General features: G+C 49.7%; 1 protein-coding gene across 1 annotated transcript in view; it reads left to right on the forward strand.

The window, feature by feature from the left end:
• Positions 1–658: 658 nt before the first annotated feature.
• The window catches only part of ARTN (artemin), a 91,888-nt gene continuing 79,898 nt past the window's right edge, over positions 659–12,648 (forward strand). The window contains exons 1-2 of the mRNA XM_075321171.1: positions 659–705; positions 10,590–11,010. Of these exons, the coding sequence (XP_075177286.1) occupies positions 10,737–11,010 (274 nt within the window). The 5' untranslated portion in view covers positions 659–705; positions 10,590–10,736. The remainder of the gene's footprint in view (positions 706–10,589; positions 11,011–12,648) is intronic.

Here is a 12,648-nt window from a genome sequence, read left to right on the forward strand (position 1 = left end):
AGGGTGGATCAATGGTCAGCACTGTAGGAAGGGTGGCTCAGTGGTTACCACTGTAGAAAAGGTGGCTCAGTGGTTAGCACTGTAGGAAGGGTGACTCAGTAGTTAGCGCTGTTGCTTTGCAGCGCTGGGGTCCTGGGTTTAAATTCCACCAATGTTCTCCCTGTGTTTCCTCTGGTTTTCTCCCACACTCCAAAGACAGACTGATAGGGAATTTACATTATAAGCCCCAATGGGGACAGTGATGTCGTCTGTCAAATGCAGGGGAATATGATGCCGCTATATAAGCAAATAAAATAAAAATAATTAAAACTTTTAAATAAGCAAAAAAAAAAGTTCTTTTGGAAAGAAAAACACTTTTCTAGCAGTTTATAAAATAAATTCTGCTATTTTTTTTTCCATTTTCAATTAGTTTTATTTAATTGAATTTAATCCAGAAACAAGAAATTTCCATCAAAGAAAATCCCAACAGAAAGAAGAAGCGTGTAACGTGGAAAACCCCGAATATGTCAGACATCAGCTGTAAAGTAAGAGTGCAGAAGCCTATCCTTGTTCTCTGCAAGATGCTGAGAAGCCGGGGAGGGGTCCCCCGAGGAGGTGGGCGCTCAGCAGAGGAGAGGAGCTGCACAAGCCTCTCTAGCCCAGAGCATGCCATGGGGTGGATCAGAGGAGCAGCAGCCTGCTTACAAGAGAGGCCAGGAGAGCGAGGTGAGGAGCGCACTGCGAGGGGCAGGGGACGGGGCAGGGGACGGGGCAGAGGACGGGGCAGGGGACGGGGCAAGGGACAGAGCAGAGGACAGGGCAGAGGACAGGGAGCAGGGCAGGGGACATGGAGCAGGGGACAGGGCAGGGGACATGGAGCAGGGGACAGGGCAGGGGACATGGAGCAGGGCAGGGGACGGGGCAGGGGACAGGGCAGGGGACATGGAGCAGGGGACAGGGCAGGGGACAGGGCAGGGGACATGGAGCAGGGGACAGGACAGGGGACAGGGCAGGGGACATGGAGCAGGGGACAGGGCAGGGGACATGGAGCAGGGCAGGGGACAGGGAGCAGGGCAGTGGACAGAGAGCAGGGCAGAGGACAGGGAGCAGGGCAGAGGACAGGGCAGAGGACATGGAGCAGGGCAGAAGACGGCAGGGGACATGAAGCAGGGCAGAGGACAGGGCAGTGGACATGGAGCAGGGCAGAGGACAGGGCAGGGGACATGGAGCAGGGCAGAGGAGAGGGCAGGGGACAGAGCAGGGGACATGGAGCAGGGCTGGGGACAGGGAGCAGGGCAGTGGACAGAGAGCAAGGCAGACGACAGGGGACAGGGCAGAGGACAGAGGGCAGGGCAGGGGACAGACCAGGGGACAGAGCAGGGAACATACCAGGGGACAGGACAGGGCAGGGGACAGGGCAGGGGACAGACCAGGGGACAGGGCAGGGGACAAGGCAGGGGACAGGGCAGAGGACAGGGGACAGGGAAAAGGACAGGGCAGAGGACAGGGAGCAGGGGACAGAGCAGGAGACAGGGCAGGGGACAGGGCAGAGGACAGGGAGCAGGGGACAGAGCAGGAGACAGGGCAGGGGACAGGGCAGAGGACAGGGGACAGGGAAGGGGACAGGGCAGAGGACAGGGAGCAGGGGACAGAGCAGGAGACAGGGCAGGGGACAGGGCAGGGGACAGGGCAGAGGACAGGGAGCAGGGGACAGAGCAGGAGACAGGGCAGGGGACAGGGCAGAGGACAGGGAGCAGGGGACAGAGCAGGAGACAGGGCAGGGGACAGGGCAGAGGACAGGGGACAGGGAAGGGGACAGGGCAGAGGACAGGGAGCAGGGGACAGAGCAGGAGACAGGGCAGGGGACAGGGCAGGGGACAGGGCAGAGGACAGGGAGCAGGGGACAGAGCAGGGGACAGGGCAGGTGACATGGAGCAGGGCAGGGAACAGAGCAGGTGACATGGAGCAGGACAGGTGGGTGATAGGGAGCGGGCAGGTGACAGAGCAGGTGACATGGAGCAGGTGATAGAGCAGGTGACATGGAGCAGGTGGGTGATAGGGAGCGGGGCAGGTGACAGAGCAGGTGACATGGAGCAGGTGGGTGATAGGGAGTGGGGCAGGTGACAGAGCAGGTAACATGGAGCAGGGCAGGTGGGTGATAGGGAGCGGGGCAGGTGACAGAGCAGGTGACTGACATGGAGCAGGGTAGGTGGGTGATAGGGAGCGGGGCAGGTGACATGGAGCAGGTGATAGAGCAGGTGACATGGAGCAGAGCAGGTGGGTGATAGGGAGCGGGGCAGGTGACATGGAGCAGGTGACATGGAGCAGGGCAGGTGGGTGATAGGGAGTGGGGCAGGTGACAGAGCAGGTGACATGGAGCAGAGCAGGTGGGTGATAGGGAGCGGGGCAGGTGACATGGAGCAGGTGACAGAGCAGGTGACATGGAGCAGGTGACATGGAGCAGGTGATAGAGCATGTGACATGGAGCAGGTGACATGGAGCAGGTGATAGAGCAGGTGACATGGAGCAGGTGACATGGAGCAGGTGATAGAGCAGGTGACATGGAGCAGGTGACATGGAGCAGGTGATAGAGCAGGTGACATGGAGCAGGTGACATGGAGCAGGTGATAGAGCAGGTGACATGGAGCAGGTGACATGGAGCAGGTGATAGAGCAGGTGACATGGAGCAGGTGACATGGAGCAGGTGATAGAGCAGGTGACATGGAGCAGGTGACATGGAGCAGAGCAGGTGGGTGATAGGGAGCGGGGCAGGTGACATGGAGCAGGTGATAGAGCAGGTGACATGGAGCAGGTGACATGGAGCAGAGCAGGTGGGTGATAGGGAGCGGGGCAGGTGACATGGAGCAGGTGATAGAGCAGGTGACATGGAGCAGGTGATAGAGCAGGTGACATGGAGCAGGTGATAGAGCAGGTGACATGGAGCAGGGCTGACACTCAGATTCCTTTTAGCTTCTTCTCTACTGTCCTCTGCCATACAGTCCTCCATTAATACCTGCACTTTCCATGCTCTGCACATGGAGGGTCTCCCACTGTTTTGTGTCTGGATCCTGCTCTTTGGCAGAGAAGCTTTATATATTAATGTCCAGCTCTTGCTTTATTGTCTGCGCGGCTTCCATCTCTGGAGCTGATGATTTATGGGTAACACAGACTACAAGTCCGATCCAGCACATAAAGTAAAGGCAATGCTGCAGACACAGCGAGCACTGACTGACCCCAGGAGCTGACACTCTGCTGCTGGATGTCCAGACCAGTGCAGGGCTTTACTATCTGGAGAACGGTCTGGAATATGGATAGCAAAATTGGGTTTTGAAAAAGGCTGAAACCCGGCCAAGCAATGCTGTGCAGATGTCAGTCAATATTTGCTTTTCTTGTCTTCTTTATCAATGCGTCCTTTGAAGTTCCTGAATAGATTTGCAGGTTATTGTTGCGCAGGTCACTTTGTTGCATTATTATCACCGGTCTCTTCTCAGCTTTCGGGGTTATCGTCATTCAAGTGTTGTCCATTTTGAACATTTTTGGTTCCATCGTGGGGTTTTTTTTTGTTTTACAATAGTGGTAGCATATTTTGCCTTTCTAGACATGGCGAAACCTGTGACCCCTGTTTACATTACAAGGACATCAATCTTGCTAATTGCGATCAGTGAGGTGCCGCTTCTTTTTGCTCCGGGTGCCTCACTCCCGGACACGAGATCTTGGTGCAGTGACGTCCTCCGACATGTGCCCGGCACTGTGATCGAGGCAGCGGCCATGAGAGCTATTTTTCTCATCCATTCTTCTTTGGTGGCTTTGATTTTGGGTGTGATCCGTCACGGTGCGCTGGTAATTGTGTGCACAGAGGACGGTGGTCCGGGTAAGGGTACGGTTCCACATCAGATTGCTCTCACCCTAGTGTAAAACTATGGGGCAGTGTCCATCTGCAACTGATTTCTCATGCCATAGCGGCATACGGAATGAATCGCAGCGTGTTGCATTTTGCAGCGAGTCTCGGCTCACACCCCCCCATACAAGTCTATGGGAGCACGTGAAACATCGCACTGCACTTGCATATCATCCGACCGCAGTGCAATGTACACAGAGACAGACAGCGGAGGAGATGGGGAGAAAGTGCCCCCCTCCCTGTTCTCTGCAGCTGTGATCCGATCGCATCACAGTCACATGACCCTCGGATCAGACTCGCAGCAGAGGGTCATTAGGATTTTGCTTCCGATGCTCTCGCACCAGAAGCTATATGCAGGTGGAACCGAGGCCTAATTGTACAAATCGGATCCACACCAGCTGCTGATTGACACCACCACACTTCTAATGACCCAGGAGGTTCTGGAGGCCCAATCAAGCAGGTCATATCAATCCATTTTCTGCTTATTTTTTAGGCTGTGTTCACATGTACAACAGTTATTTCTGGGGGGAATCTTTCAGATCTGTTTTGGGATAATAGAAAACAAAATATTGTGATCCGGTTCATGATCCATTCATTTATATGGGGATGGAAATGTCCTAAAATGTCATCCGTTTGGGTAAAATCAGTTTTTCAGCCGGATCGGGAAACTTTTTCAACTTTTTTGTCTGGACAAGATTGGACCTGAGTCACCTCCCGTCCAGAAACTGCAGGAAAAGCCATAAAATAAGGCACTTTTTTTTTGCCCTTTTCATAAAAAAAATGTAAAATGCCCATGATTTTTTTGAAGTTGTAGAAACCGATACAGATAATTTTCTCTGAAATTCTCATTATTTCGTGGTTTACAATGACGACAGCCGACGTCTTTATATCGGAATTATGGGCTGTAGACACGCATCACTTGTCATAATGCTTTATTATGGATTTCTAATATGTCAAAAACATCGCCTGGCCATGATTTTTTTAATAATCTGTCCAGAAAAATCAAAAAGTCAAGTTGGCAATCCTGCATCGGGTATAAGTTTTGTGGATTTTTTAACATTGAAGTCTATGGGATCATAGCAGAGGGTTGTCTGTAATGTCAGCTGTTATCAGATCCGCTTTCGCAGCACTGCACATGCCCAGAACACTGGGGACAATCAGAGACAGCAGGGTCTCACCACATGTTAAAATGTGGACAAGAGCAACCTGAAAGGCCCTGTACGCACAATGCAGATTTTGATCCATTTTTTGGTGCAGTTTGTTGCCCAAATTTGCCTGTCATCCTAAGGGTGCGCTCACATGAGCCATATGACTCGCTGAGCATCACATCGGCATCACCCGGCACGGCCGCACGCTCCAAACAGGAGCATCTCAGCTGCATAGAAATACATGCAGCCGCTGCTGTCAGGAGAGAAGATGGCCGTGCCGGATGATGCGATGCCAGACTTGTGTGAGTCATACAGCTCGTTTAAGCGCACCCTTCTCTTAGCAAAGTCTATGACAATTCAGACACGCTGTGCGCACGTTGCTTCTTTTTTCCTTGCAGTTTTTGGTGCAGAAATAATAAGCAGCATGGCAATTGTTGATCCGTTTTTTCTTGTGTTTTTCAGCCCTTCCACCCATTGAATACACCAAACATACGTTTTTTTGTGCATCATTTTCTGCTCCATTTTTCGGCCACAAGGTGCGTTTTTTAGGTCCAGAAACTTTCTGTGCACATACCCAAATAGTCCTCCTCTCCCAGGGGCCCCATAGCACCACAGGAGATCCTCCAGGGTCATCCAGTGCTGAATTCCTTCATCTCTTATAGTCCAATAAATATATTATTAATTCCCTTCAACACCCAACTATTTGGAAAAGGGAAAATGATCCTTCGTAGATAAAGATGCTAATAGGTTCTTTATAACCGCAGAGCAGATGCAGCGATTATTACTTGGAGGAGGATAAGTCACTGAGCGCAGGATGAACGCTCTGTCCTAACTTGTCTGTGACATTACAGAAGGGAGAGATCTGCTCCGATTCCCCTTCACAGGAACTCACATGTATCTGTGTCTGGTGCTCCCCGTCCACAGCCGTCCTCTCTCAGAACCACTCCACGCGTCCCTATAATACACGCATGTAAAAAACGGAACCGGTGTCATCAGTGTTTTACCAGATAAAGAAAGAATGAAATAACAAAGCTTCTCCTACACTGTGCAATGTTAAGCTCATACAGCCCATGGATGGCACAGATTATACACTGTCATCCTTCTGCTGCACACGATTTTCATAGACTCGTAAAACTTCACTTGTGATCCGTGCTGCCATTAATAACCGGACATATCTCGTAACTAGTGATGAGCGGGCACTACCATGCTCGGGTGCTCAGTACTGGTAACTAGTGATGAGCGGGCACTACCATGCTCGGGTGCTCAGTACTGGTAACTAGTGATGAGCGGGCACTACCATGCTCGGGTGCTCAGTACTGGTAACTAGTGATGAGTGGGCACTACCATGCTCAGGTGCTCAGTACTGGTAACTAGCGATGAACGGGCACTACCATGCTCAGGTGCTCAGTACTTGTAACTAGTGATGAGCGGGCACTATCATGCTCAGGTGCTCAGTACTGGTAACTAGTGATGAGCGGGCACTATCATGCTCAGGTGCTCAGTACTGGTAACTAGTGATGAGCGGGCACTACCATGCTCAGGTGCTCAGTACTGGTAACTAGTGATGAGTGGGCACTACCATGCTCCGGTGCTCAGTACTGGTAACTAGTGATGAGCGGGCACTACCATGCTCGGGTGCTCAGTACTGGTAACTAGTGATGAGCGGGCACTACCATGCTCGGGTGCTCAGTACTGGTAACTAGTGATGAGCGGGCACTACCATGCTCGGGTGCTCAGTACTGGTAACTAGTGATGAGTGGGCACTACCATGCTCGGGAGCTCAGTACTCGTAACTAGTGATGTGCGGGCACTACCATGCTCGGGTGCTCTGTACTCGTAACTAGTGATGAGCGGACACTACCATGCTCAGGTGCTCAGTACTCGTAACTAGTGATGAGCGGACACTACCATGCTCGGGAGCTCAGTACTGGTAACTAGTGATGAGTGGGCACTACCATGCTCAGGTACTCTGTACTCGTAACTAGTGATGTGCGGGCACTACCATGCTCGGGTGCTCAGTACTGGTAACTAGTGATGAGCGGGCACTACCATGCTCAGGTGCTCTGTACTGGTAACTAGTGATGAGCGGGCACTACCATGCTCGGGTGCTCAGTACTGGTAACTAGTGATGAGCGGGCACTACCATGCTCGGGTGCTCAGTACTGGTAACTAGTGATGAGCGGGCACTACCATGCTCGGGTGCTCAGTACTGGTAACTAGTGATGAGCGGGCACTACCATGCTCGGGTGCTCAGTACTGGTAACTAGTGATGAGTGGGCACTACCATGCTCGGGAGCTCAGTACTCGTAACTAGTGATGAGCGGGCACTACCATGCTCGGGTGATCAGTACTCGTAACTAATGATGAGCGGGCACTACCATGCTCGGGAGCTCAATACTGGTAACTAGTGATGAGCGGGCACTACCATGCTCAGGTACTCTGTACTCGTAACTAGTGATGTGCGGGCACTACCATGCTCGGGTGCTCTGTACTCGTAACTAGTGATGAGCGGACACTACCATGCTCGGGTGCTCAGTACTCGTAAATAGTGATGAGTGGGCACTACCATGCTCGGGTGCTCAGTACTGGTAACTAGTGATGAGTGGGCACTACCATGCTCGGGTGCTCAGTACTGGTAACTAGTGATGAGCGGGCACTACCATGCTCGGCTGCTCAGTACTCGTAACTAGTGATGAGCGGGCACTACCATGCTCGGGTGCTCAGTACTCGTAACTAGTGATGAGCGGGCACTACCATGCTCGGGTGCTCAGTACTCGTAACCAGTGATGAGTGGGCACTACCATGCTCGGGTGCTCAGTACTGGTAACTAGTGATGAGCGGGCACTACCATGCTCGGGTGCTCAGTACTGGTAACTAGTGATGAGTGGGCACTACCATGCTCGGGTGCTCAGTACTGGTAATTAGTGATGAGTGGGCACTACCATGCTCGGGTGCTCAGTACTGGTAACTAGTGATGAGCGGGCACTACCATGCTCAGGTGCTCAGTACTCGTAACTAGTGATGAGCGGGCACTACCATGCTCGGGTGCTCAGTACTCGTAACTAGTGATGAGCGGGCACTACCATGCTCGGGAGCTCAGTACTCGTAACTAGTGATGAGCGGGCACTACCATGCTCAGGTGCTCAGTACTGGTAACTAGTGATGAGCGGCCACTACCATGCTCGGGTGCTCAGTACTCGTAACTAGTGATGAGCGGGCACTACCATGTTCGGGAGCTCAGTACTCGTAACTAGTGATGAGCGAGCACTACCATGCTCAGGTGCTCAGTACTCGTAACTAGTGATGAGCGGGCACTACCATGCTCGGGTGCTCAGTACTGGTAACTAGTGATGAGCGGGCACTACCATGCTCGGGTGCTCAGTACTTGTAACTAGTGATGAGTGGGCACTACCATGCTCGGGTGCTCAGTACTGGTAACTAGTGATGAGCGGGCACTACCATGCTCGGCTGCTCAGTACTCGTAACTAGTGATGAGCGGGCACTACCATGCTCGGGTGCTCAGTACTCGTAACTAGTGATGAGCGGGCACTACCATGCTCGGGTGCTCAGTACTCGTAACCAGTGATGAGTGGGCACTACCATGCTCGGGTGCTCAGTACTGGTAACTAGTGATGAGTGGGCACTACTATGCTCGGGTGCTCAGTACTGGTAACTAGTTATGAGCGGGCACTACCATGCTCAAGTGCTCAGTACTGGTAACTAGTGGTGAGCGGGCACTACCATGCTCAGGTGCTCAGTACTGGTAACTAGTGATGAGTGGGCACTACCGTGCTCGGGTGCTCAGTACTGGTAACAAGCAGTTGGATGATCATATGTGCGTGCCTTGAGTACCCAAGTATAATGCGAGTCAATGGGGAACTCAAGCATTTTTACGAGTACAGAGCACCTGAGCATGGTAGTGCCCGCTCATCACTAGTTGCGAGTACTGAGCACCTGAGCATGGTAGTGCCCACTCATCACTAGTTACCAGTACCGAGCACCTGAGCATGGTAGTGCCCGCTCATCACTAGTTACAAGTACTGAGCACCCGAGCATGGTAGTGCCCGCTCATCAGTAGTTACCAGTACTAAGCACCCGAGCATGGTAGTGCCCGCTCATCACTAGTTACCAGTACTGAGCACCTGAGCATGGTAGTGCCCGCTCATCGCTAGTTACGAGTACTGAGCACCCGAGCATGGTAGTGCCCGCTCATCACTAGTTACCAGTACTGAGCACTTGAGCATGGTAGTGCCCGCTCATCGCTAGTTACGAGTACTGAGCACCTGAGCATGGTAGTGCCCGCTCATCGCTAGTTACCAGTACTGAGCACCCGAGCATGGTAGTGCCCGCTCATCACTAGTTACCAGTACTGAGCACCTGAGCATGGTAGTGCCCGCTGATCACTTGTTACGAGTACTGAGCACCCGAGCATGGTAGTGCCCGCTCATCGCTAGTTACGAGTACTGAGCACCTGAGCATGGTAGTGCCCGCTCATCACTAGTTACCAGTACTGAGCACCTGAGCATGGTAGTGCCCGCTCATCACTAGTTACCAGTACAGTACTGAGCACCCGAGCATGGTAGTGCCTGCTCATCGCTAGTTACGAGTACTGAGCACCTGAGCATGGTAGTGCCCGCTCATCACTAGTTACCAGTACTGAGCACCTGAGCATGGTAGTGCCCGCTCATCACTAGTTACCAGTACAGTACAGAGCACCCGAGCATGGTAGTGCCCGCTCATCGCTAGTTACGAGTACTGAGCACCTGAGCATGGTAGTGCCCGCTCATCACTAGTTACCAGTACTGAGCACCCGAGCATGGTAGTGCCCGCCCATCACTAGTTACCAGTACTGAGCACCTGAGCATGGTAGTGCCCGCTCATCACTAGTTACCAGTACTGAGCACCTGAGCATGGTAGTGCCCGCTGATCACTTGTTACGAGTACTGAGCACCCGAGCATGGTAGTGCCTGCTCATCGCTAGTTACGAGTACTGAGCACCTGAGCATGGTAGTGCCCGCTCATCACTAGTTACCAGTACTGAGCACCTGAGCATGGTAGTGCCCGCTCATCACTAGTTACCAGTACAGTACTGAGCACCCGAGCATGGTAGTGCCCGCTCATCACTAGTTACGAGTACTGAGCACCCGAGCATGGTAGTGCCCGCTCATCGCTAGTTACAAGTACTGAGCACCCGAGCATGGTAGTGCCCGCTCATCACTAGTTACGAGTACTGAGCACCCGAGCATGGTAGTGCCCGCTCATCACTAGTTACGAGTACTGAGCACCCGAGCATGGTAGTGCCCGCTCATCGCTAGTTACAAGTACTGAGCACCCGAGCTCATCATTACGTGTTTTATATGAAATTGGGGCCTTGTGTGACGTGGTGTTGCACATTGCTGGGTGCTGGACGCAGGCTGCTCGTTAGTTGAGCCTTTTATTGTGCCTGTGATGTTATTGGATGACATTTATAATCTGGACAGTGAAATAAATTATGGGCAGACAGTTGGGAGTATCGGAATTAACCCCCTGTGCTTTGTGTTTCCCTCGCCCTCCTCTCTCCGCAGGGACACAGTCTGCTCTACGCGCCAAAGCTGCAGAGCCCCGTCCATTCCCCATTAGACGCGTCCCTGAGATTTGTGCCGGGCGATCTCCGTCTCACAGCGGATTATGGTGCCGGGGAACTGATTTCACACTGGGCTCATCCCCTGGAGATGCTCAGTTTTGGTCGAGTTATTGTCACTTTACATCATCGGGGGAGGAATCAAGGTCGGATCCGCAGACAATTACCAGACGGAATATTACAATATGGGAATGTTTGCCGGGAGGACACATTGAAGATTTCGGAGGAACCTGATGGTAGAAGGAGCCGAAAAATAAAGACTTCTGCAACAATCACTGGAAACTGGTCTGAAGTCATCAACCCTACACTGAATACAGGGACGAAATCCGGCCACAGGCAGAAGAGCGAGGAAGAAGAAGGTCACCGTGAGTGTCTGATTATACGCGGAATTGTGATCTGTGAATTACAAGTGCATCGCAATAATGAGAATATCAGCAAAAAGATCATTCATTCAGTAATTCAATGCAAAAAGGGAAACGCATATATTCTATAGAGTCATTACACACAGAGGGATCTATTCCTATATATTATATAGAGTCATTACACACAGAGGGATCTATTCCTATACATTATATAGAGTGATTACACACAGAGGGATCTATTCATATATATTCTTTAGAGTCATTACACACAGAGGTATCTATTCCTATATATTATATAGAGTCATTACACACAGAGGGATCTATTCCTATATATTATATAGAGTCATTACACACAGAGGGATCTATTCCTATACATTATATAGAGTGATTACACACAGAGGGATCTATTCCTATATATTCTTTAGAGTCATTACACACAGAGGGATCTATTCCTATATATTCTTTAGAGTCATTACACACAGAGGGATCTATTCCTATATATTATATAGTCATTACACACAGAGGGATCTATTCCTATATATTATATAGAGTCATTACACACAGAGGGATCTATTCCTATATATTACATAGTCATTACACACAGAGGGATATATTATATAGAGTCATTACACACAGAGGGATCTATTCCTATATATTATATAGAGTCATTACACACAGAGGGATCTATTCCTATATATTATAGAGTCATTACACACAGAGGGATCTATTCCTATATATTATATAGAGTCATTACACACAGAGGGATCTATTCCTATATATTATATAGAATCATTACATACAGAGGGATCTATTCCTATATTTTATATAGTCATTACACACAGAGGGATCTATTCCTATAGAATATATATATATAGGAATAGGAATAGATCCCTCTGTATGTAATGATTCTATATAATATATAGGAATAGATCCCTCTGTGTGTAATGACTCTATATAATATATAGGAATAGATCCCTCTGTGTGTAATGACTATGTAATATATAGGAATAGATCGCTCTGTGTGTAATGACTATATAATATATACAAGTAAAATATATCTTTGTACCGTGTTTGGCTAACACGGTACAAAGATATATTTTACTTGTATATATTATATAGTCATTACACACAGAGCGATCTATTCCTATATATTACATAGTCATTACACACAGAGGGATCTATTCCTATATATTATATAGAGTCATTACACACAGAGGGATCTATTCCTATATATTATATAGAATCATTACATACAGAGGGATCTATTCCTATATTTTATATAGTCATTACACACAGAGGGATCTATTCCTATATATTCTATAGAGTCATTACATACAGAGGGATCTATTCCTATATATTATATACAGTCATTACACACAGGGATCTATTCCTATATATTATAAAGTCATTACACACAGAGGGATCTATATCTATATATTAAATAGAGTCATTACACACAGAGGGATCTAGTCCTATATATTACATAGTAATTACACACAGAGAGATCTATTCCTATATATTACATAGTCATTACACACAGAGGGATCTATTCCTATATATTATATAGAGTCATTACACACAGAGGGAACTATTCCTATATATTATATAGAGTCATTACACACAGAGGGGTCTATTCCTATA

The sequence above is a fragment of the Anomaloglossus baeobatrachus genome, chromosome 8 (assembly GCF_048569485.1).
Source record: "Anomaloglossus baeobatrachus isolate aAnoBae1 chromosome 8, aAnoBae1.hap1, whole genome shotgun sequence".
NCBI lineage: Eukaryota > Metazoa > Chordata > Amphibia > Anura > Aromobatidae > Anomaloglossus > Anomaloglossus baeobatrachus.